This window comes from Podarcis filfolensis (genome assembly GCF_964270895.1).
Source record: "Podarcis filfolensis genome assembly, chromosome: 1".
Taxonomy (NCBI): domain Eukaryota; kingdom Metazoa; phylum Chordata; class Lepidosauria; order Squamata; family Lacertidae; genus Podarcis; species Podarcis filfolensis.
The window spans coordinates 1,101,928-1,128,554 of NC_139604.1; the positions used below are offsets into that span (position 1 = coordinate 1,101,928).

The 26,627-nt window shown below is 44.5% G+C and overlaps 1 protein-coding gene across 3 annotated transcripts in view; it reads left to right on the top strand.

Moving 5' to 3' along the window:
* The window catches only part of CPS1 (carbamoyl-phosphate synthase 1), a 193,528-nt gene that overhangs the window by 136,333 nt on the left and 30,568 nt on the right, over window positions 1–26,627 (top strand). For all 3 annotated transcript variants that reach the window (XM_083626151.1, XM_083626152.1, XM_083626153.1), the window contains 10 exons: window positions 2,265–2,328; window positions 3,253–3,434; window positions 5,297–5,491; window positions 6,652–6,719; window positions 12,250–12,325; window positions 17,498–17,575; window positions 18,575–18,682; window positions 21,742–21,831; window positions 23,706–23,876; window positions 26,216–26,290. In XM_083626151.1, the coding sequence (XP_083482277.1) occupies window positions 2,265–2,328; window positions 3,253–3,434; window positions 5,297–5,491; window positions 6,652–6,719; window positions 12,250–12,325; window positions 17,498–17,575; window positions 18,575–18,682; window positions 21,742–21,831; window positions 23,706–23,876; window positions 26,216–26,290 (1,107 nt within the window). The remainder of the gene's footprint in view (window positions 1–2,264; window positions 2,329–3,252; window positions 3,435–5,296; window positions 5,492–6,651; window positions 6,720–12,249; window positions 12,326–17,497; window positions 17,576–18,574; window positions 18,683–21,741; window positions 21,832–23,705; window positions 23,877–26,215; window positions 26,291–26,627) is intronic.

The following is a 26,627-nucleotide window of genomic DNA, read 5'->3' on the forward strand; positions in this document are numbered from 1 at the left end:
ATACCACTGAAGCATGAGGCACAAACCAAAAGGGCCAGAGAGCCAGTACAGTAATGCCAATCCAGTTTGGTGCATATCTCTGCAAGAGTTGAAGATCAGAACACAAACTGTTAGGAATCAAAGTCACTTAGTACATAGTGAAAGCAGTAGGAAGAATGAGGACAATGCTTAGCTGAGGCGGTTGGGAAAGTAGCTGGGTAGATTCCCAGACAGGCGTAGCAATACAGCTCTTATACACAAAACTCCTAAAGCCTATTAGCCTGAGTTGAGGCCAGGCAAAATGACCATGTTACATAACCTTTAATAATGGACATTTTCCTGGGCTAGCATAATGTGAAGAACAGATGAGCTATCAAAGGCCCAAAGAGTCATCTGCATTGCCAGCAGAAGGACCTGGGTTCACAGACCCCAACATCTCCAGTTAAAAAGGTTTGTGGGGGAAGCAGGTGCTTGGAAAGGGCTTGATTGTCAGAGTGGACTGTGCTGAGACTGTGAGATAATTTAGTCTGACACATAATGTGGCAGCTTCAGATGCTCCTTCCTAGACAGAAGCATTACTCAACTATTGATACAAATAATCAAATCAAGCTATCTGTTTAGTCCTTCTGTTGTCGCCCTTTTCAACTTGTTATATGACTTGGCTGTCGGTTATAGATCGATAGATCGATAGAAGTGAGCCTGGCTGGAGCAAAAATGCTTGGAGGGAGGTGGGGCTGCGGGGAGTAAACAGAGACAAGTGATGGTGTCTGCACTCTTCATCTATGCAGCCCTTTTGGTCTTTAAATCAGACCTGCATCCTCCACTTTCTATGAAACAGTGGTCCTGAGTCAATTGAGCCACTCTTCATAAATGGGACTCTTTAGGCATAGCTCTTGCTTTTGGGCTCTAAACTCAGTAGCATAATGGATAAGGGCACTGTGACCTCACTGGTGTGAGTCTGTACCTTCAATGGTGTCCTTTAATTAAAAGCATTCATTATGGCTACAATATTCTGTAAGCCAACATTAATCGTTGGTAAGATTAAAAGGCTACTTTAAATTGGTGTATTCCTTCTTGTATTATGTGATTATTCATGCCACTACCTTTCAGCAAGACACAGAATACATCTCACAGGAGTGTATCAGAATCTTTAAATTGAGAGAAACCACTCTCTAAAATGTATAGACGACTCCTGTACTGGGAAGTCAAAGAGGAGGAATTTAAATCGGAAATGGTCCAATGGGCCAGAGACTTTGGCTATAATATTCCAATGGAAGCCTGGGGAAAACTATGGAGGGAAGACTTGAAGTGTACTGCATGTTATACCCTGAAAGAGAACTTCATGAAAATGCTTTAACAGTGGTATTTAACACCATCAAAATTGGCAAAAAATGTATAGAACCAGGCATTTGTTGGAGATGTAGAGAGGCAGAGGGTACGATGATTTACATGTGAATTGTAAGAAAATAAGGGAATTTTGGGATATAATATACAATGAGCTCAAAAAGAGGTTTCAAATCTCCTTTGCAAAAACCCCCGAAGCCTTTCTACTGGGTATAATAGGTATAGACATGCCCAAAAAATGTGAGGAAGATGTTCTTGTACACAACAGTGGCAGCAAGAATCTTAATAGCCAAAAAATGGAAAGGAGATTCCACCCTGACCAAAGTGGACTGGCAGACGAAATTATTAGAATACACAGAATTAGCAAGGATGACAGGAAGAATTAGAGATAATACAAAACAAACGTTCACTAGAGAGTGGGACATTTACAGAAAATATCTTAAAGAGCATTGCAAAATTGTGAATTCTCTGGCAGGCTTAGAATGACCCCTTTATTAACCCAGAAAACTTTCTGAAAATAAGAATTTCGGAGAAGTCTGGAGTGATAATTAAAAGTGCGCTACTCAAAAGAAACCAGGGACTCTGGATGGGGTGAATAGAAGTCATAATAGAAGTTGTGTTGTAAGAAATTTATTTTTTGTAATTTGTAATATCCTTTGGGTTTTTTCTTTGTTGACTGGTTTTTTCTTTTTTTATAATCAATAAAGCAATTATTAAAAAAAAAAAATTTAAATTGGTCCTACAATTAAGGTAAATCTGAGTCTCCAAAAATCTGTTTAATTCAGTGGCATTCAAGTAAACTAAATGAGGTCAAAGTTAAGTCCCAGTAATAAAAATTTTAAAATGAAGAACTGCGAGGCATAAATGGTTTCTTCTCATGGGTGCAGTGGATGCTGCTGAGAACAATACTGGATGACTTTGCATACTGTGTTCTATTTTAGGAGCATGATGTAAAATTTGATGACCATGGAACGATGGTGCTGGGTTGTGGACCATATCACATAGGTAAATCTTGTTTTTAGTATCTCTGCCTTTCCAGACTAGAAGACCCTGTAAAAGTGTGTTAGGTGTGTTAGGCACCCTCTTCTGCAATAAAGTTTCACATTGTCCTAGAATTCCACATGCAAAATTTACGTTGTGTCGTTGCTAGAACATTGCATTTTGTCCATGTAGAACCAAAGTTATTTCTATTTTTGCCAAAGATTTTAGACTAGTTCTAAAAATACAAATTAAAAACCTGGAAAGTGCTGGTATAGATGTAAGCACAATTAAGAGATGGTGAATGAGATTCTCCCTTCCGCTTTGGAATACGGGCCCCCAGTCAGACCCATGAACTGCTGAACTAGTTCCAGGAAGGTGCTATTTAGTACAAGGATGGCAAAGGGGCCTGGAGACCTGGAGTCCTGCGGAGAAGGGGTGAAAGAGTTGGGTGTGTTTCATCTGGGGAAGAGAGAATTAATCTGAAGGGTTGTCATGGAGCTGAGGGAGCAGACTTGTGTTCTCTTGCTCCAGAGGTCTGGGCCAGTGGCTTCAAATGACAAGAAAAGGATTCAAAAACAGTAGTGAAAACTTGGTACAGATGGTACAGACAATAGTTCCTCCCTTAGAAGGTGATAGAACTGTCCTTCATTAGAGGTTTTGTAAGCAGAGATTGGATGGCACCTCCCAGAAGTACCTTAGCAGTGGATATCCTGCTTTGCCAGTTGGTTGGACAAGCTGGCATTGGAGGCTTCTTCCAACTCTATGATTCTATGAACTCAGTCGTTCACAGGTATTGCTGATGTTTGCACAGGTTTTGAGTTACTGGGAGGCTTACACGGAGGCAGTAGGAATCTTTGTTCTGCCCTTCACCGCTCCTGGTGTTTTAAAACCTGCCTGCACCATGATCTCCTTTCAAAACTTCACCTGGTTTTGCTCTTTCATTGGCAGGGAGCAGCGTGGAGTTCGACTGGTGTGCCGTGTCTTGCATCCGCACATTGCGACAGCTCTGTAAGAAAACAGTTGTCGTGAACTGCAACCCGGAGACAGTGAGCACGGATTTTGATGAGTGTGACAGGCTGTACTTCGATGAGCTGTCCCTGGAGAGAATCTTGGACATCTACCAACAGGAGGTATTTTATTTATTTATTAATCCAAAATCCAAACAGCCTCAAAATAAGAATCAAGGCCAAGGTTTCCTAAACCATGCCAAACAGTTTGCAAAGTCAGTCTCATTGTCCCCTTGGGCTGGGCACTACTTTTTTTTTTTTAAAAAAGACCCTGGCATTATATTTTGCATGGCATTGCAGTTCCTAACCAACTGCTCCATAATGACTGCCAAATAAATAGAGAATTATTTTCCAAAGATGACATATTGCACAGTATTTACAAGCTGATTTAATTTATTTCACAGTTATTTATGGATCAAATTGTCCTGCCCTTGCTGAGCTTAGTTTTAACCTGTGATTGTGAAAGCAATTACACACATGCTTAATTTTATGCATGAGGACAATGCCATTGAAGCTAACATGATTTTTCAAATGCCAAACACAGCTTTCAAAAAGTTGCTCTGATAGATGTGCAGCAGTTTTTGAAGGTCTCTGTGCTGCCTCAGCCTGCTCATCATCTTGGACACCTCCCAACAGGAGGTAAAAAACCCAAATAGTCTCAGAGAATATAAACCAAGGTTTCCTAAACCTTCCATTTTGCAAAGTCAGTCTCATTGTCACCTTTGGCTCAGCAAAGTGCTTAAGCAGAATACTTAAAAGTGTATTTTCTTTGCAACTCTGTTCCTAAAATGCTTGAATTCTTGACCCTGTCTCCTACTAGGGCAGCATGAGCTGCAATCCAATTAATACCACCTGTCAAGTACCTTTCTCCTCCCTCTCTCTCTCCCTCTCTCTCTCTCTCTCTTTTATGGGGGGGGGGGAATTCAAAGATGCCAGGTGAAAAGCCTCCAGGCTTGAGACATGAGAACACTCCTTTTGTTAGGAACAAGGCCAAGTGCCCTCTCGAGGTCAGAGCACCAGGTCACCCATTAGCAGTCAGGGTTCATGATGTGACTCCTTTGGAATTCTGTTTTTAAAACTGGCCCACCTGACTTAGCCCAGAGAAAAGTAGTGCTAGTGGTGTCGGACTAGAGGAGGGAGGGAGGGTTCTTTCATATTGTCCTGGAGCTTACTGGGAGGAGAGAATGGTTAACTGGGGCTTTGGCAGCCAGAGCTGCAACAACCCTTGGGACTGGTTCACCCCACAGGGTGCTGCTCTGGACAACACCCCTTTTTTACAGAGAGTTGTTTTGGGGGTGTCAAAGTGGGAAGCTTAAAATTCCATGTATGAGAAAGTAAAACAATAATAGAATTATAGAAGCAACCCTGAGGGTCATCTAGTCCAACCCCCTGCAATGCAGGAAACTCAACTACAACTTCCCTGACAGGTGACCATCCAACCTCTGCTTAAAAACCTCCAAGGAAGGAGAGTCCACCACCTCACAAAGGATTCCGTTCCCCTGTCAAACAGCTCTAACCATCAGAAAGTACTTCTCTTCTTGTAACTTGAAGCTATCGGAGAAGGAGAAAACAAGCTTGCTCCTTCTTTCATGTGACAGCCCTTTAGATAGTTGAAGATGGCTATCATATCTCCTCTCAGTCTCCTCTTATCCAGGCTAAACATACCCAGCTCCTTCAACCATTCCTCATAAGGCTTGGTTTCCATCATCTTGGTTGCCCTCCTCTGCACACATTCCAGCTTGTCAATATCCTTCTTAAACTGTGGCCGAGAACTGGATACAGGACTCCAGGTGTGTCTAACCAAGGCAGAACAGAGCAAGACAATTACTGGAATCTCATCCTTCTCTGGACGCAAGCTGTTCTCTCTACCTTGCTTCTGATTGTGCTAATAGATGGTTTAGTTTGGCAAGGAGCTGCACATAATCAACTTGTGGTGTGTTTGTTTGTTTTTTGTCTAAGTTTCTCTCTGTTCTCATTTTCTATAGGAATGCGATGGCTGCATCATCTCTGTAGGAGGGCAGATTCCAAACAACCTGGCTGTGCCACTTTACCGGAATGGAGTTAGAATTATGGGCACTAACCCGCTGCAGATTGACCGGGCAGAGGATCGATCTACATTCTCTGCTGTTCTTGATGAGCTGCAAATAGCTCAAGCACCCTGGAAAGCAGTTAATTCCTTGGTATGTAGACATACATCTAATCTGTGTTTAGTAATTTAAGGAGCAGCAGTTGAAGGCTTAAGCCACTGTTCACAATTAATTTTCTTTGTTCGTATTTAGAAGGGTGCATTCATCCTGCAGCATGGATGTAGGAGCAAGCAAGCTTGTGCCCTAGCTGGATCGTAATCCTTTCCTTGGGTTTATTCCTTGGTATACATGTGAGGGCTTTGAAGATGAGTTTCCTCCTATCCCACTGTGTTCTGTTCATTTTTTTAGTCAGTTACAGTTACAGGTCAGTTTCTGAGGCATTGAATTTTTTAGGAAGCACTTTTGGTGTCCAGGAATTTTGAGTAGGGGGTTATTTTTGCTCTGCCATGCCTGTCTAGAGAGCCCAGGAGAACCTTCCATGCTCCCCCTCCCCTCCCCTCTTTCTGTGTGACCATTTTTAATTACCCACAACATTGTTTCATCTGGCCTGAGAAACTAGCATGAATTGTAGTTTGTTTGAAACAAGCTGACTTGTTTCAAACAAGCCATAGCTATTGTTAACCGTGGTTTGGCTGAAATGACAAACATGGTTAAGCAGAAGTATCCACATGGAAGAGTGGAAGGAGGCAGAAGACCTCAAGCTTTGGCAGGAGCAGACTGTGGGGGCTGCACCTGGCCTCCCTGCATACCAGGGTGGAGTGGGGAAGGATGGGGTGGGTGTGGTACAAAGACTTTGGCAGAAGCACCAGATGGGCTCTGCTGTGGCGCCTGCACTGTGCCAACCTCATCGCAACCTCGTCTTCCCCCTCCTTGTCCTGATATGCAGCAGTGGCAGCCAGAGAGAGGTCAGATAAGTGGCCTAGCCCAACCCTGCCGCCTGCTGCTGAGCTTTGCCTCCTAGGGTTGTTTGCATTATGCAGAATGATGGTTCAAACACACCCAAAACGTTAAGCACCCCACTTTCATTTGCAAGGCTTCTTTTGTGACCTGCTGTGTGATATCACCATTCAGGGTGGTTAGGTTCCTTCTCTCTTCTAAAAACCTTTGAGAACACTCTTCCGCTCCTCCATATACAGATTAGCTTATTCAGGTACACCAAAGACTGAGAATGTATCCAGATTTTACTTGTACAAACATGTCTAGGCATTCTCAGTATCTTATATATAAAAAAAGATCCTTTCCCAACTTTTTAGGAGAATGCTGTTGAATTTGCTAACTTGGTTGGCTACCCATGCTTGCTGAGACCATCCTATGTTTTGAGGTAAGCCTCTCCCCCGCCCTTGACAATGTAAATTGAACTTCCTACATTGTTTGCACTATCAGGATACCGCTGTGCTACCTGTGGAAGCTGCTCAGTTTTTAGACCAAGAAGCTGAGGTCTGATAGGTACCGAGATAATGAAAAAGTATTAGACCTGCCTGGCACTCATATATCTGAGCCAACAGCAGGCTCTCTCAACTTAATATTGTATTAAGAACTTCAGTGCAAGGTTCTTAGTCATTTTGCCATTTGTCAGCATCTCATTGATTACAGAGTATTGACTTTGGACCGGCTGCACCAAACCAAAGTTAGGGCTATTTGCTCCCCAGTTTCCAAATCAGAAGAGTCTCCTAACCTGGGGTCCCCTACGTAGCAGCTGGCGGTTAACCCTGACTTTCCCATTCCCCTATCGCCCATGTCCCTTCACTCAAAGCACTTGGGCGAATTCTCTGAGGAGTCCTGGTGGGTCAGACCAAGAAGCTATCTAGCTCAACCTCCTTTTCACAGTAGTGACCTACCACCTGCTTTGGAGAAGTCCCAAGCAGGGCATGAAGGCAACATTCACTCTCTGTTGCTTCTGTTTCTCTCCAGCTCCCCTGCCCCACATCAGCAGCGATATGAATGTTTCATTTGGCAGTCCTGGCTCACGGGTGGATTGACTGACTTTCCATGAATTTACCCCATCCTCTTTTTTCCAAAGCCACCCAAGCGAGTGACCATCTTCACGTATTTTCTTCCCTTCCCAGAGTACCCTGGGTTATCCTGCTCCTCAGCCTACATACTTTTCAGCCGTCTCCTCCTAAGGCTTACTTCTTGGAAGCCACTCTAGTCTGGGCAGCAATTATTTCCCTTCGCTTTCTTGCTTCCTGCTGGCTTGCATCAGAGCCGTCTGAGCAGAGACAATGATGACCGCTGCTGATGCTCAGGAGCACCTGATGATGGCAGGAGTGCTCCTGCCTTAAGATCTGTTATGGACTTTTACAAAGCTGAAAAACAGAATCAAATTGGATCATGTAAACAGTCTGAAAAGTCTCTTTCTCCAACACCATGAAAAAGTGATTTCTTAACTGGACAATTGGGTTTTGGCGCTTCAAATCCTAGAAGATAGTAGTGGTGATACTATTGTTTTCTGTGGATAATGCCCACTCAGATGCTCTTAACTGATATGTCTGTTTAGCAGCTCAGTTGATCCTTCATGCATCCATCTTTGACGGCTTCAGCACCAGCTATGAGGTGTACGTACAGTCACTGTCCTGCAGGTCTAAAAAGTCACATGGAAGTATTGGGAACAATATCTTGGCAAATGCTGCCCACACAAATGTGTTGGGACCTCCCCATGTATACCCTCTTCAAAAGAAGAAAAGATGTCACCTAATGTGTGTGTATGCATGCTATACTGTCAGAAATGTAGATAAATTGACAGCTACTGGTAATATCTTAAGATTATAAAAGGTCCAGGAGGATGGGTCAAAACATTCTGACATGTACTGGGCAATATAAAAGTCAGTTGAATGCCCTTAGTAAAAAGAAAAATAATAATAACCCTTGTTTCTCTCATTTACTCTAGGAGTGGTGAAGTAGATCTAGCCATTTTATTCACTTTATTTTTTATTTTAAAAGATTTATATACCACCTGTCATGTAAATGCTTCTGGCAAGTGTACAAGAATAGAAGTAGTACAGTAATCTTAACATACGATGTAGTTAAAAACAGAGTAGCTGAGCTATCCTAATTCTGGGAAGCTGGTGAAACTTATGTCAGTTTAAGTCATGCGTAACTCCTGGCAGAACTAGGATGGAGTTACGATGGCATAGGCCCAAATTCATCCCAGCAGATCTTGGGTTTGAGCTGGGCTGAAGTTGAACAGAATCAGTTCCCGGGTTTTCAGCATGTGCTAAAACTGTAGCAAAGTTTGTGTCCGCTTTCTTTCTAGTGGAGCCGTCCTGTTAGCACTGTCGCATTTGACATGCTGCCCACAGCAGGAAAGTCTGCACCCCATAGTCCCTATGCATCCAAGACTGGTTTGATAAATAGAATTTGTCCTTTTGGAGTTGGATCCCACGTATTTTCCCCTCCTATAGTGATCAGTAGAGAATTTCTTGTATAACAAAATGTAAGGCATATACCATGTGAAACAACAATTACAAGACAAAGGCTCCAAAGGGTGGTGACAACCCTCCTTACAAATAGACTAGTTTTGCTTAATTGAAGGTAAGTTGGAAACCTGGCAGCAGTGAGCAAAGCTAGCGGTTGGCCCCCCGCAAGTGGACCTGGTCTGTCGGTAGCCCAGTGGCATGCCTGAGAGGCTGTTGTCCTCCTGGAACCTAACATCATCATCATCATCATCATCACCATCATCATCATCATAATTTATTATTTATACCCCGCCCATCTGGCTGGGTTACCCCAGCCACTCTGGGTGGCTTCCAACACAATATTAAAATACAATAATCTACTAAACATTAACAGCTTCCCTAAACAGGGCTGCCTTCAGATGTCTAAAAGTCTGGTATTACCATTAAATGCCAGCATTGTTCAAATTTCTAACATTTATTGTTGCATATTATTCAATCATAAAATGGGGAGAGGAGCCCTCTGAGTAATGGTACATTACCCTAAGGATGTCACAACACGCATCTTGCCAGCCTCGTTTTTCAATTATTGAGAAATATAGGCATACCTGTGTTGTGTTGACCATATCTACAGTTTCAATATGAAATTCTCTTTCACCTGTAACAGTTTTATGACAAGTATGTCCCGTGGCAGCTGCTTTTCTTTCAGGATATGGCTGACAAAACAAAACAAGGAGAGCTGGGAATGAGCTGAATCAGTGCGCAGAGATGTTCTAAATACTCCCTCAACAAAGCTTAATGTGGCAAAGTGCTTATTCACAGATGAGAGGGTAGGAAGAGAAATAGAGTTTGCTGAGCACAGTTCGCAAGTGCAGATGGAAATTGAGTTGAAGCCTTCTGATAATAAAAGAGAGGCAAACTATCCACCTGAGGGATGCAACCCTGGCACTGAAGGAAGCGGAAAGAATGTTTAAGCAGGGGGCGGGAATCTGTTAAGTGCAAAAGGCCTTCGTGATATGATTAACTGTAAGTTACCGTTAAATAATTCAATTAAAACCTCTTTTGAATGGGTTTTTTAAAGCAATCCACAGGATTCTCAAGCCTAGAAGGAGTTCTTTGATCTGTCTGAAGTGCTGATCTTTTGTTTAGAAAGACAGGGACATCTTGCAAAAGGAGGTTTACTCTTCTTTTGAAGGTAATTGGCACATGGAATAACTTCCACATAGCTTTAATGGTTTCATCCTCATTAGTTCCAGTGGAATGTTTAATAAAAAATAACTAGAGATCCCATAATATGAAGTATTGTACAAGAACTGATGCAGCATAGTGGTTAAAATTTTGGTATGAAAGAGCAACAGTACCAACTACATAGACAAAATTGTATTGAATTCCAAAAGCATTTCAAACACCAATTTCTCTTAAGGGGAAAAGGTGTTTCACAAATAGGTTAGGCATTTGCCACCTTTGGGCTCTTCTGGACAGGGATTTTGCAGCACTTCTGTCTTTTTGGATTTTGCTGCATGGTTCCACACAGTGGTGGTGGTGTTTTCTTTTGCTGGTATTCCAAAATAACATAGGCACCAGACTGCAATATTTCAAGGAAGATTCAGTATGATCCTGCTATATGTTCAGTAGTGTGGAAGGTATTGGGTGTATTCCTGCTGTTTCATATGGTGCCTGAGCAACACCTGTATTGTGCCACTTCTGAGTCACTTCAGACGAGAGATCAGGCGGTATTGAAGCTGTTTAGGGAAATTTTTAACGATTGATGTTTTAATGTATTTTTTAACCTTCTGTTGGAAGCCACCCAGAGTGGCTGGGGAAATCCAACCAGATGGGTGGGGTAGAATTATTATTATTATTATTATTATTCCACCCTGAGGGAATATCTCAGTTGGTGGAGCATGAGACACTTAATCTCAGGATCATGGGTTCAAGCAATGGTCCTCGTGGTCCCTTCCAACTCTATGATTCTTTGAAATTCTGGGGTTAAGCATCAAGGCAGGGGGTGGGCACTAGCAAGAGTCAGATTTTTACTGACAGAAGAATTTAAAGAATTTCAGAATGCAGAGGGTGAAATGGTTAAAAAAAACTAAAAAAAACACACCTACATACACGCACTCGTAACCCAATTTTTATAGGCAGAACAATTAGAGAATTCTGGAATATCAAGGGTAAAATTATTTTAAAGAAAAGGCACCTGGACATAAGTCAGATTTTTACTGGTTGAATACCAAAACAGCGAAGGGAGGTTTTATGATGTTTCAGGAGCAGAAGATCTTTAGATGGTGCAGATAACAAAATCTGGTCTCATTCTTCAAAAAGAGTAGGAATCATTCTGATGGTGTGGAAGAAATTTTTAAAAAGACAAGAGCATACTCTATAAACAATTCACCTAGACAGACTCTTACCTTGTTCACACATTGCATTGAACCATAGTTTAAAACAAACCTGGGCTGTCTCTTTCAGGCCAAACGTCAAGATCTATGGGTTTGTGAAAATCAAAAATATTGCTGGGTTGGCCCCAGGCAATGTGTGAGAATACCATACAATGTCATAGAGATTGTATGCTTTAGCTAGATAACTCAGGATAGAGCATGAATTTGAATAATGGCTTCGTCCTTGTTTCTGAACAGGAAGTTTATATCCTCTTTACAAGGATATTTTCAAGGTGGAATTTCATGATGACTTTTTCCATAAAAAATATTCTTCTTCTGAAGGCACCCCATGTGGCAAGAGTGCAAACCATGAGCTGAAAATCACCATGTTGAGGATTTTAGAAAATAGCAAAGCAACTACATAAAGAGAATGCATACATGGCTTGGGGGGGGGGGGAGGGTGAACTGAATCCCCACCTACCTGTTTTTTCCAGTGTACCTAAACTACTGTATCTCACAGATATTATAGCTGACCAAACCCCAAATTCAGAAATAACAAACCTTGAGAAAACTGTGAACATTTGTGTTGGCATTGTATTTTGATATGACAATCATAGGTCCACTCATTCTCAACTTTCTCTGACATGATTCTTGTGATTCCAAAAAGGAATTGTTTGGGCTTTGTGTGAAATAACCCACTATGAAAGAAGATCAAATATGGATGACAAACCAAGCTGAAAACTTACTGTCCCAGAATTAGCATTTCACACACCGTTGTTTTCAGCAATGCCAAGTTCCCTGTGAAACCATTGCAAATGATTGAGCAAGAGTAGATCTTGGGGAGAAGCAGCCTTTTTACACAATCTTTAGTCAATAATCCTTCCCCCTGATTTGATATATTCTTGGGGGCACTCACCTTTTTAGGGGTAAGTTCAATATTGTTTACCTTTGGTGAAGTGTTGCTTTATCCTTTCAGCTTAAGAAAGAACTGGGAGGATGAGTTGAATGGAAGACAGTTTCCGAAGATGAAAAGTGTGATATGACAGTATCTTTAACCTTTCCCTACCCTCTTTCTTCATAGTGGCTCAGCAATGAATGTAGTCCATACAGAAAAAGAGATGAAAAAGTTCTTGGCAGAGGCAACCAGAGTTTCACAGGTATTATACAACACTGTCCTCATTTCCCTCCACTCATTTGATTTTTATTTGTTTTAGGAAACTTGAATATGATTAAATTTGCTTATCCACATGAAGTCTTGCATGTTCCTACACTCTTAATTTGGGAACTTGTTTGATACTTGGAACATTCCTTCTTACAAAGGTGCCTTTGATTTCTAATAGTAACAGTAAAAGATTAAGGCATTTGTAAATTCGTAGTAGTAGTGTGTATGCACATGGATGTTGAAATATACTCAGAGTCGCAAAGTGATTTCATGCTCTTTATTCAGCTCATAGTGGTGAGGAGGAATGAAAGTCCCCTCAAAGTATCTGCTTTATATACATTATGTACACAATGGGCTGCACGTGATTGGCTAATTCCGGAATTCTCCTGTAGGCCAATCAGGTTGTGGATTCACTTCTATCTGGAGCTGGATTGGGTGGCTCCTGCCGACCAATCATACTGCTGCATTGTTCTAGGACCAATCAGACTGCTGCATTGTTCTAGGACCAATCAGACTGCTGCATTCTGAATCCTATTGTTCTAGGACCAATCAGACTGCTGCCTTTTGGATCCTATTGTTCTAGGACCAATCAGACTGCTGCAGTTTGGATCCTATTCAACTCAGTACATAACACCCCTCCCCTCTAAGTTCCAGTCCTGCCCGGGAGGTCGCATTCATAGTCCTCAAGGTACGCCGGCGGCCTACGTGTGCGTTGTGGCCTGGGGTGTTCCCTGGTCCGGGGTTCAGGTTCTGGCTCATGTTCCAAGGATGCTGGCTGTGATGGGGCCGTTTGGTCTGGCGCAACCAGCTCGCTCAGTCGTGGTTCTGGTTCCGGTGTCCTTTCAGCCTCGCGGGTCCTCTCTGTATTTACTGATTCTGCCTCACCTGCTGGCCCCTCCTGTTCTATGGGCCTCACTGCCCCACTGTTCCCTTGGGACTCCTCTGACCCGTCCTCCTCCTGGTTTTCTCCCGGGAATCGTCGCCGTATCTGGTCGCAGTGGCGGCGCCAGCATTGCCCCCCATCCGTTAGCACCTCGTACGACACGGGGCCAGTGACCCTGGTGACTGTGGCGGGTACCCATGCTGGGCCTGCCCCAAAGTTCTTTGCGTACACTGGGTCCTGGGCCACGAAGGTTCAGGGGTTCCTACCTTCCCCCACCACTACCTCATCCTGAGCTCTATAGGGGTGAAGGCGGTCCAATCTGATTGCAAGGCACCGACCCATTAGTAGTTCAGCAGGGCTCTGGCCAGTCGTTGAGCTGGGGCTGCTGTGCTGTGCTAGAAGGAATGTGGCAAGGCGGTACTCCCAATGCGGCGGACGGTGTCCTTGGTGGTCCGCACCATGCGTTCTGCTTGGCCATTGGTGGCAGGGTGGAATGGCGCCGAATGGATGTGGCGGATGGCGTTCTGCGCTGTGAAGGTTTGGAATTCTCCTGACGTAAATGCAGTCCCGTTGTCTGAGACAAGAGTATCAGGGAGCTCGTGGGTTGCAAACAGCCTGCATAGTACCCGGATGGCTGCGGACGTAGAAGTGGACGGTACCAGTGCGACTTCCAGCCATTTGGTGTAGGAGTCCACCACTATGAAGAATGTTTTCCCCTGAAAGGGGCCAGCGAAGTCCACATGCAGGCGTGACCATGGTGCTCGGGCGGACTCCCAGGACTGGACTGGGGCCCTTGGGGGATCTGGGCGGGATTCTTGGCAGGCCTGGCAGTGTTTGACCCAGGCCTCTATCTCTCCGTCGATCCCCGGCCACCACACATAACTCCTGGCAAGGGCCTTCATTCTCACTACCCCTGGGCGTGTCTCATGTAGGGCTGTGAGGACCCTTTTGCGGAGGGGCTGGGGAACAACGACCCTGCTTCCCCATAACAGGCACCCCTTGTGGGCCGACAGTTCATGTTTGCGGGTTGTGTAGCCGGTGAATTCTGGCCCACGGCTGCTGCTGGGCCATCCCCTCCACACCCAGTCCAGGACCCGGGAGATGACCCTATCTTTCTTGGAATGGTGTGCAACTTCTTGTGCCTAAATGGGGCGGTCGGGAAGCAGCTCCAGGCTCATAACCTCTTGTGCAGGTGCTGGGTCAGGGCCTGTTTCCGGTAGTGGTAGCCTGCTGAGGGCGTCCGCATGGCCCATCGCCTTCCCAGGGCGGTGAATCAGTTCATACTGGTAGCTGGCAAGGAAAATTGACCACCTGAGGACGCAAGGAGACAGTACTTGGGGGGTCTGCTTTTCTGGGGCAAACAAGCCAAGCAACGGCTTGTGGTCAGTCACCACGGTAAAGGGCCGCCCGTACAAGAAATCATGGAATTTTTTTACTCCCTTCACGATTGCCAGACCCTCCTTGTCGATTTGCGAGTAGTTCCACTCGGTTGCGTTGAGTGTCTAGGGAAAGTATGCCACCGGTACCTCTCTTCCATCCGGGAGTTGGTTTCCCAGGACAGCACCGAAGCCATAGGGCGAGGTGTCGCATGCTAGCACCACCGGCAGCCTCTCGTCGAAGTGTGCCAAGATCGAGTTTGAGACAAGCAAGTTCCTGACTGCCTGGAATGCGGCCTCCTGGCGCTGGCCCCCACACCCAAGGGGCCCGCTTGTCCAGGAGTCTATGTAGGGGCTCCGCTACTGCCGCCTTGTGGGGAAGGAAGGAATGGTAAAAGTTCAATAGTCCCAAGAAGGCCTGAAGTTCAGTCTTGCTCTTGGGCGCTGGGGCATCACAAATGGCCCGTACCTTGTCCCCAGTCGGGTGGACCCCTTCTGCGTCCACCATAAATCCCAGAAAGTCCACCTGAGGCACTCCTAGTAGACATTTTCCCCACTTCACCTTGAGACCCGCCGTCTGGAAACGGTGCAGAATGGTGCAGAAGCGGTCCTCAAACTCCTCTGGTGTGGGCCCGGCAATCAACACATCATCGAAGAAGGGGGTGACGCCAGGAATCCTTTTAAGGAGAGAGTCCATTAGATTCTGGAATATGCCTGGTGCCACGCTGGCTCCGAATTGCAGCCGCTTTACCCTGAACGCTCCTCTGTGCATCACAATCGTCTGTGCCTCTGCTGTGGCCTCATCTACTGGCAGCTGTTGATATGCTTGGGCCAAGTCCAGCTTGCCAAAAATTTTTGACCCAGCCAGGGTGGCAAGGACATGGCTGACCACTGGCACTGGGTATGCGTGGGCCGTGAGGGCCTTGTTTATGGTACATTTGTAGTCTGCACAGATGCGGACCGAACCATTAGGCTTGACGGGTGTGACGTTTGGGGTTTCCCAGGGGGCATTAGGCACCGGCTCCAGCACTCCTTGCTCCACAAGCCGGTCCAATTCCTCGTCTATACGGGGTTTCAGGGCGGACGGGACCCGGCGGGCCTTGAGCCTGACAGGTCGTACTGCGGGGTCAAGCTGTAGAGCAATGGGGGCCCCGTATACTGTCCCAATTTCCCATCGAAAACCCCCGGAAATTCCTTGCATATGGCGTCCACGTCCACTTGTAAGCTAGTGTGGTTCACCCTGGTGACGGCTAGCCCCAGTGGTCCAAACCATGCCAATCCCAGTAAGCTAATGTAGGGGCCCTTGACCACAAGCAAGTCCAGTTGCCACATCCGCCCTCGATATTGCACCCTGAAGGTCCCCACCCCCATTGTGGGGACCTTACGTTTCTGGAAGTCCCGGAGGGTGAATGGGGCCGACCTGAGTTTGGGACCCCCAGTAGGACACAGTTTCCTTAAGGTCCTTGCCGAGATTATGGATAGAGTTGAACCCGTGTCAAGCTCCATGCGGCACAGGGCCCCCACTATCTGTACCTCTACATAAATTTTCTCTGTTGGGGTGGGGCAACTGGTATACCTGGAAGTCCGTGAGCTCCGTCGAGTTGCCTTGGTGCGTTGGGCCCCGGGACCTGGGGCTCTTGGATTGGTCATCTGATGCCTGGCGTTGGGTGGGCCGAGCCCGACACACCCAGGCAATGTGTCCCAATTTTCTGCACTGCCTGCACTCTGCGTTGCGGAAACGGCAGGTCCTCCTCTCGTGACTTTCCCCGCAGCTTGCGTAGTTCCCTCCTTCTCGTCGAGGCAGCTGTGGTGTGTGTGCTGCTTGAGTGCGCTGCTGTACTCGGTGCACCTCCTCCCTGTCAGATCCTGAGTCATCAGTGAGGTCTTCGTGGTGGACCCTCGGTTGGGACGGCAGGCTTGGCTGTGCCTCTTGCGTTGACCTCTCGGCAGCTTCCGTTGCCAGGGCCTCCTCCAGAGCGACCTGGAACGTTAGGTCCGTCTTAGCGTAGAGGCGTCATTGCAGCTTCTCATCCTTCAGGCCACCGATGAGGCGGTCATGAAGCATGTTCTCCAATTCTGAGAAGTTGCAGAACCGGGCGGCTTGGCTGTAATTTTAACCGGGCGGTGTAGTCTGTAATTTTAAGGAGAATTAATAGCATACGGCAATGCCCAGGAAACAGATCCTGAGCAATCGTTATGTGCAGTATTAAACAATTATACGTTCTGCTGACTTGCGTCTGTAACTGCCATTGGTAGTGATGTACAGTATAGGATGAAGCTGTAGAAGAGGCGTGAAGAAAGGAAGATTAAAGAGTTTGTTTTCAGACAACATATTGAAATTACATGAAAGTTCTTAAGCCAGTCTGTGAATCTTTCCTGCTAATGTTCTTTAATTGCACATGATTCCCGAGTAATAATAACTCATTTTGCGTATGTAGAAGCAGCCGCCATTACTCACACTCCCCAGAATGTGCTTGTTGGAGGGCCACAACTTTATTAAACTTTTCTCAGCTACAAACAATTGCAACAACTTTAACCCCACCCCATCAGTGCGGGTTTCCTAATGCTTAAGCTGAGATAGAACTCATGTTTTTACATTTAGAGACGCTTCCATTTTCTGGACTGGATTTTCACATTCTCAGAAGAAGCTCGGTTTTCAAAGAGCCCAGCTCTTATGCCATGTAGGCTGCAAATCATTATGGCAATTTTCAGTTCATTTCCAAATGTCAACTCCATAGCCAAGAGGGGGCTGCAAACTTGCTAAGACTGATTCTGTTACAATGACCCCCCCCGATCCTTTCTTTCTACTGAAATATTTCAAATACTAGAATTCATGCCAGTTACTAACACAGTGCCAAATCATAGTCATACAGGATGTATATTTTTTTCTTCCTTGTGATATCAATAGGAACACCCTGTTGTGCTGACAAAATTCATTGAAGGAGCTCGGGAAGTGGAAATGGATGCTGTTGCAAAGAATGGAAAGGTACAAACTTCTTCCTTAAATAATGCTTTAAAAAAATACTTTCCAGGATTTACAGACAGAATATTAAAGCAGCTTAACAAGTGTTTCATTCCAAGTTCTAGATCAGGGATGCGGAGCCCGTTTCACAATGGGAGCAACATTCTCTTCTGGGAAACCTTTCAGGGAACACATGCCAGAGGTGGGCGGGGCCAGCAGCAAAAGTGGGTGGAGCAATGCATGGACAATAGGCTCGTTACTATGCACAACTGCACATGCCTCTCTCATCTCCATCTACGCAAGCAAAATGCGTTATCAGAATTCAAGGACCCATTCCAACTAGGCCAAAGCTTGAAACAACATACAGTATAGCAGACTCATCAGTTCACACATAGCAGAGGATATCTTAGATTGCCCCTGAGAGTTTGAAAAATGTTAGCTGAATTCTGTGATGGATCTGGAATGGCTCTCCATTATGCCGTGGTACAGTAATTGTGCACAGAGATCTCTAATTCCCGGCATCCACTGCAAGCATCACCATATTGTTAAACAGCCTGGCATAACAAATAGAAGTAAATAAAAATAGTAAGTATTCATTCGTATACTGTGTTTGAGGTACTTTGTAGTCCTTACAAAAACCCTATAAAATAGGGCAGGAGTGAGGACCCAACATTCCAGGTAAGTTCATATGAGGGAATTCAATCTTTCAGATAGCTTGGACCTAAGTAAAACAAAATATTTAGAACGATAATAGGCTGCAGCACTATGCATACATACCTGGCTGTAAGTCCTATGGAATTCAGCAGGTTTGCTTTTGAGTAGAAATGTATAGAATTGGACTGTTAAATTAGAAGAAGGCTGGTAAGTGAAGAGAGAAGATATTTGGGGATAACAGTCGTTAGCAGATAACAAGGTTTAAACATTGTACAGCTTATTTAACCACAAAGCACTGGCTCACAGCCATTTTAGCTACCACAGTTTGCTATTACATACTAACACTTCTACTGGCTCTTTTTTGAGCAGGTTATCTGTCATGCTGTTTCTGAGCATGTGGAAGATGCTGGTGTTCACTCTGGAGATGCTACCTTGATGTTCCCTGCACAAACGATTAGCCAAGGAGCCTTGGAAAAGGTCAGCATGGTTTTGTTTCGTTTTAATGATAACGGGCAGCATTAGACCGTGGACACTATTAACTATACTAATAAACTCTTTAGAGACACACTGAAAACAATTATGGCCACCAGAGCGGAATTGGGTAGCTCTCACAGAGTTTGTTTTAAAAAGAGAGGAAAAGGCTAGTGTATGTTCTGTGCCAAGGCACTACAGCAATCCAATATGTATTCTGCCTCAGGGCAAGCAAGTTAACTCAGAGAAACATTATTTGCACCGTCTTGATCCATAAGTAATGGAGAGACCTACATAGATGATGCCTTCCTGGAACAGATGGCCAAGCATGCAAAAGGAAGGGAGATAGTAGTAATGGGGGACTTCAATTACCCGGATATTTGTTGGATGTCAAACTCAGCCAAGAGCATAAGGTCAAACAGATTCCTCGCTGGCCTTGCAGACAACTTCATTGTCCAGAAAGTGGGAGAAGCAACAAGAGGAACAGCCATTTTAGATCTGGTCCTAACCAATGTTGATGACCTGGTTAGTGGGGTAGAAGTGGAAGGATCATTAGGCGCGAGTGATCATGCTCTTCTGAAGTTTACTATACAGCGGAAAGGAGCAGCCAAGCATACTAGGACTCAATTTCTCGACTTTAAGAAAGCCGACTTCATAAAACTTAGGGAAGTGCTTGGTGAGATCCCATGGACAGTAATACTAAAAGGAAAGGGAGTTCATGATGGCTGGGAGTTTGTTAAGAGGGAGATAGTAAAAGCACAACTTCAGGCAATACCAATGAGACGGAAACATGGAAGGTGCCTAAAGAAGCCAGGGTGGCTATCTAAAGAACTTTTAACTGAGTTAAGATTAAAAAAGGATGTGTACAAAAAATGGAAAAGGGGGGAAACCACCAAAGAGGAATTCAAACAAATAGCCAGCACGTGTAGACACAAAGTCAGAAAAGCTAAAGCACAGAATGAACTCAGGCTTGCTAGAGAGGTTAAAAGCAACAAAAAAGGCTTTTATGGGTATGTTCGTAGCAAAAGGAAGAACAAAGAAACAGTGGGGTCACTCAGAGGAGAAGATGGTGAAATGCAAACAGGGGACACAGAAAGGGCTGAACTCCTCAATGCCTTCTTTGCCTCAGTCTTCTCCGATAAAGAAAACAATGCCCGACCTGAAGAATTTGGAGCAAATGATTCAGCAGAGGAAACACAGCCCAGAATAACTAAGGAGATAGTACAAGAATACTTGGCTAGTCTAGATGTATTCAAGTCTCCAGGGCCAGATGAACTGCATCCAAGAGTATTAAAAGAACTGGCAGATGTGATCTCAGAACCACTGGCAGTCATCTTTGAGAATTCCTGGAGAACAGGCGAAGTCCCGGCAGACTGGAGGAGGGCAAATGTTGTCCCTATTTTCAAAAAGGGGAAAAGAGAGGACCCAAATAATTACCGCCCAGTCAGTCTGACATCAATACCAGGGAAGATTCTGGAGCAGATCATTAAGCAAACAGTCTGTGAGCACCTAGAAAGGAATGCTGTGATCACCAATAGTCAGCATGGATTTCTGAAAAATAAGTCATGTCAGACTAACCTGATCTCGTTTTTTGACAGAATTACAAGCCTGGTAGATGAAGGGAACACAGTGGATGTAGCCTACCTTGATTTCAGCAAGGCATTTGACAAGGTGCCCCATGATATTCTTGTAAAGAAGCTGGTAAAATGCGGTCTTGACTATGCTACCACTCAGTGGATTTGTAACTGGCTGACTGACCGAACCCAAAGGGTGCTCATCAATGGTTCCTCTTCATCCTGGAGAAGAGTGACTAGTGGAGTGCCACAGGGTTCTGTCTTGGGCCCGGTCTTATTCAACATCTTTATCAACGACTTGGATGATGGACTCAAGGGCATCCTGATCAAATTTGCAGATGACACCAAACTGGGAGGGGTGGCTAACACCCCAGAGGATAGGATCATACTTCAAAACAACCTTGACAGATTAGAGAACTGGGCCAAAACAAACAAGATGAATTTTAACAGGGAGAAATGTAAAGTATTGCACTTGGGCAAAAAAAATGAGAGGCACAAATACAAGATGGGTGACACCTGGCTTGAGAGCACTACATGTGAAAAGGATCTAGGAGTCTTGGTTGACCAGAAACTTGACATGAGCCAACAGTGTGACGCGGCAGCTAAAAAAGCCAATGCAATTCTGGGCTGCATCAATAGGAGTATAGCATCTAGATCAAGGGAAGTAATAGTGCCACTGTATTCTGCTCTGGTCAGACCTCACCTGGAGTACTGTGTCCAGTTTTGGGCACCACAGTTCAAGAAGGACATTGACAAACTGGAACGTGTCCAGAGGAGGGCAACCAAAATGGTCAAAGGCCTGGAAACGATGCCTTATGAGGAACGGCTAAGGGAGCTGGGCATGTTTAGCCTGGAGAAGAGGAGATTAAGGGGTGATATGATAGCCATGTTCAAATATATAAAAGGATGTCACATAGAGGAGGGAGAAAGGTTGTTTTCTGCTGCTCCAGAGAAGCGGACACGGAGCAATGGATCCAAACTACAAGAAAGAAGATTCCACCTAAACATTAGGAAGAACTTCCTGACAGTAAGAGCTGTTCGACAGTGGAATTTGCTGCCAAGGAGTGTGGTGGAGTCTCCTTCTTTGGAGGTCTTTAAGCAGAGGCTTGACAACCATATGTCAGGAGTGCTCTGATGGTGTTTCCTGCTTGGCAGGGGGTTGGACTCGATGGCCCTTGTGGTCTCTTCCAACTCTATGATTCTATGATTCTATGATCCTCCATGTTGCATACCTGGCTGCTTCCTTTATTTGCTGTGTTAGGGGGAGTTAGGGAGCGATGAAGCAAGCCTGGAAACGCAACTTGGAGCTCATTCTCAGGCGTAATTTGGGGCAGTTCTGACAGTGAAGAGCCAGCACTTATCTGCAAGATGTTCAAGGGAGCGGTGGCTGTCCAATTCCAGGTTCTCAGGTTGTTGCTGCGGTGGTAGTTGTTTTACTTTTGGGGGCAGGAGGTTGTCTGAGTAAATACATGCTTTCTTCTGTTCTCTCAGGTGAAAATTGCAACCAGGAAGATTGCAGATGCCTTTGCTATCTCTGGACCATTCAATGTTCAGTTTCTCATCCGGGGAAATGAAGTCTTGGTGAGACCCATTTTAGCTCAATGTACAAAGTGGCTCATCATCACAATAAAGCCCTCCTTCAAAAGCCCTCTTTTTCTTGATACCCACCGGGCAAAAAATCACCAAGGCTGTTGCTGCTGTTTGCTGCACCGCGTGGGACAGTGCTAGGCACAAAATATCTGCCTTGTTTGCTGCTACATAGGTCTTTGTACCACTGATACTCTGCCATTCACCACTTTATAAGGCGCCCTGTGATACAATTTTGAGAAAAGAACTCTTGTCTGCCCACACAATGCAGTAATTTGAGGATAAAGCAAGCTCTGTAGAATTGCCGTCTGTCAGCAAGTGTGTTAGCTCAGCACTGGGCTTAAATCAGATCAGCACTAAATAAGATTGGTAAGAATGTTATACGAGACTCATCCTATCAGCACAGCATAAGTTTGACTCTACAATACATACCTATTTTGCTTTCTACGGTCATTATGGATAGCTAGAGAGCAAATCGGAAGGCAGAGGGATAGAAGAAAACATAGGAAGATGGTGAGCCTTCAAAGCAGTTTTACTATGACATTTTCATAGAGCTCTCACCCCCATGTAAAAAAAATCTAGTGCCTAAACTTGCTCCTAGCCCTCAGGCCCAGCTATTGCAGCACTTCAGGACCAAACTAAGAAAGACATTAATTGCATGAATGCAATTAGCATAGACAGCTTAAAAAAATATTAATTGCAGATGGCAGTGGGGGATGGAGAGCAATATTTGGACTGCAGGAGGTGGGAGTGGGAGTTTAACCCTTTCCTTCTTGGTCCATTGTTGAAAACCCTCCCTCCTTCAGGAAGCTACTATTTGCACCAGGAGGGAAAACTCATTTGAGGCCAGTGGAGACAGCATTGTAGGGAAGGGACTTGAGTTGGGACCAGAGCAGAGCAAGGGAGAAGATCAAATGTTCTCTCCTGATCTTCTACAGGGGCCCCTGAAGCTGCTATATACATTTTTTTAATTTATTGTTTGTCCCCCCCCCCCTCAGTCCAAGCAATTATTATCAAAGTCTTCTCTGAAGGCTAGAAGGGCAATTCAGCCTCTGTTTGTGCTCCTCAAAGACTCACACTACGGATGGCCCCAAATCCTACAAGGTTAAAAAAAGAGTCCCCTTCTCTCCTTATAACAGTAGGAGCATGGCACCTTTTTCTTTGTGCATGTGCTGTAATACAGCACACTGTTTTTAAGCCTGTATGCAACTTTCTTTCATATACTTACAATAAAGGAGCATAGCTACTCTCATGAAAGCCTATCCTGCTTCTCTGATGTGAGCTGGGAATTCAGAGTGAAAAGTGATGAGGCCCAACGTAGCGTGAAACAATCCCCTTATGGTTTCAATCTAATTCTTTCCTGTCCACAGATCCTTTGTTTCCCCTTCGCCATCCCTCCTGTATCGTCATTGCCCATTGGTAGTGTCCTGTCACTCTTAAATGTGCCACGCTTGCCCCCTTGACTCTTACATACACTTCTCTTGTGGCTCCCCCTGAAAGTGCCCGCAGAATAAGACGATTTAGCTTTATGGGCCTGCAGTGTTCAGTTATGGGAAATGTTGCCCATCCTGCAAAACATGAACTGAAGGAAATGATTAACCATTTGGGGATACAGGTTGTCTGACTTTAAAATATGTGATCTCAGAAAGTGTTGATACTCTACTAGGCCTTTCCTCTTGCTATTGCCTATATCTGCTTTGAGTATAGCAGGTGGTCATTTCTATTCACTCTCAGATGGTGGGAAATTGAGGTCTAACTTCCAGAAACGTTTTGAGTGTTGCCAGTGGCTAAGACTACAAGGAAGGCATTTGTCTTTCCTCACAATGAGGGCGCGGGGTTTAAAGGTGCTTTCCCTGCCTCATCCTCAGGTGATAGAGTGCAACCTGCGAGCTTCACGCTCTTTCCCATTTGTGTCCAAATCTCTTGGTCTTGATTTCATTGATGTGGCCACTAAAGTGATGACTGGGGAGCAAGTCCATGAGGCCACCCTTCCTGCGCTGCCAAAACCCATGATTCCTTCAGACTACGTGGGCATTAAGGTAAGCCTGAAGCAGTTAAGGCTTCGTGTGATATGTTCAGCTCTGATTGCCCATTCATTTGATGGAGAAGGGGGGAAAGGAGTTATATTGGTAAGAGAAATGGGTTAAATATCCCCACTTTTTGATGAGAATGCAATGGGCAAAAAGGGGGGGTAAAGGTTGGAATTAAAAACTAGAAACATCAAAAGTGGATGACTCTTGCATATTGGCAGCATTATTGTATGCAGAGGCAGCTGGCGTGCTTAACCAAAAGGAGACAGGTGACGCTGCTGTATCTAGAAGCGGTTAGCCCTGGTTTTCATAGTTTTGGACCCTTTCTCTCTGGTTATTCCCACCCCAAAAGAAGCTTTGTTGTATATCTGTGCTTTGCTTTAGTTATTTGTATGGAAGTCACAACCACAGGATTTGTCTATCCAGGAGGCAACAAAATGCTTTTATGTGCCTATGGCATGTATGATTATTAAAATGTCAGAAATAATTAGAAGTATCTTAACAGGCACTTTGGGATTGACAGAACCTTTTAAATATTAAGCACATTATTATTAATTAGTTTTACCTTCTCCTGAAGTGCCCCAGACCAACACCCTGATACTGTCTTCTTTTGAACTTTTGCTCTCCCATTTAAAAAGCTAGCCCAAAACATCTGGCCACCAGCCAAACTTGTCAAAAGCCAAAGAGGGGGAGGCTTCCCTGCGTCTCTCTCACAGCCACAAGACAGGAGGACCCATCACAACCGCTTCTCTAGGTTGGATTGTCTGTCCCCGTCCATCTCTGTTTTCCACCCTGTCACTAAAGAAGGATAACTGGACAAGTTTAGGGGAATGAGGTTGCAAGAAAAATTGTGGGTGTTTGTATAAATGTCTTGGTGAACAGAGGAGGGTCCCTGGCTGTCCTTGAAGATGACTTATAAACTTCAATTGGTCCAAAGTGCAGCAGCCAGGTTACTGGCTGCTGTTCACTTCAGAGTCCATATAACTCCTATTTTAAAACAGCCTCATGGCTGCCAGTTCATTTCTGGGCTCCCTCAGTGTTTTTGTTTTTTTTAAAAAAAGATTTTTATTAAGGTTTTACAAAAGGAAGAAAGTTACAGAATAAAAAAGAAAAAAGAAAAAAAAAGAAAGGAAAAATACAAAAAGTACAAAAATGCATAGAAAAAAAATACAAAGTACAGAAAAAATAAATAAAAAATAGTTAAAAACAAATCAATCTTTTCATATCTTAAATTTCGTTTACTTATTTCCCCGACCTCCTCACACCTCCCTTTTTTGTATTCCCGTTCACATGGTTAATTCAGCAAATCCTTACCCTCTTTCTTTTTATCTTAATTCTATATCTCAACATATTATAACTTTATATTTTCATCCAATATCAATCCATTTTTACATATTCTTGTTAACCTTGTTGCTAATGCTGCTTGATTTCAATCCAACATAATTTTAACATTCATTAATTTTACAATGTTTCTGCAAATAGTCTTTAAATTTCTTCCAATCTTCTTCCACCAACTCTTCTCCCTGGTCTCGGATTCTGCCAGTCATTTCCACCCGTTCCATATAGTCTATCACTTTCATCTGCCATTCTTCCAGGGTGGGTAAATCTTGTGTCTTCCAATACTTTGCGATGAGTATTCTTGCTGCTGTTGTAGCATACATAAAGGAAGTTCTGTCCTTCTTTGGCACCAATTGGCCGACCAAGTGCTCAGTGTTTAAAGCCCTAAATGACTCAGGCCCCCAATACCTCGAAGGCTGCCTCCTTCCCCACAGACCCCTTTGGGTGCTAAGATCGGCAGAAGGGGTTCCTAGATGCCATAACATGGCACACTTGCCCTCTGGAACTAGAGCAATTTTACCCTTAGGCTTAAATATTTATTACATAACTTACACGAGAAATATTTTCAGATACCATATTTCAGCCTAGGGTTATAGAAGTACATGGCATTTAATTTCTTCCCACATTGAACAACCCACATGGTACTAAATGTTTTAAGCATGTACACATAATATGAATAGTCTCCAAGAACAGGTCTCCAAAATTTACAACCTACCTGTATAAATGCAGACCAAGAAAATATGAACTGTAGTCTGCCAGAGTACATGCGTTTCTTCCCCATGTTTTTGCTGGGGTGGGAGAGTGTTCAAGCACCTGGCTGGCCACACTGGAACACCCATGGGCTGCGCTTGGGTTGTTGGGTCACAGCATGTGCAAGCCTTAGCAAAATCATTACTATTTCTGCCGCAAGTGTAATTCTTGAGCACTTAACTCTCACTGTAACAAGTTGGGCGAGGGCTGATGTCACAATTTTAGTGGAGCATCAATTTATTCTCTTTCTCTTTTTCTAGGCTCCAATGTTCTCCTGGCCCCGTCTGAGAGATGTTGACCCTATTCTCCGATGTGAAATGGCATCCACCGGGGAGGTACTAATTTTTAGATGTTATCTCATAATGTCAATACAGTGGTACCTCGGTTTAAGAACAGCCCTGTTTACGAACTATTCGGTTTATGAACTCTGCAAACCTGGAAGTAGTGTCCCGGTTTGCGAACTTTACCTCGGTCTAAGAACAGAATCTGAACGGTGGAAGGGCACTGGCAGCGGGAGGCCTCCTTAGGGAAAGCGCACTTCGGTTTAAGAATGGACTTCCGGAACAGATTAAATTTGTAAACCAAGGTACCACTGTACAGTTCTACTTCAAATATGACTTCAGATTGCAGTCTCTCCTTCTAGCTCCTCAGCTGTTGTTCATTTAAGGCAGC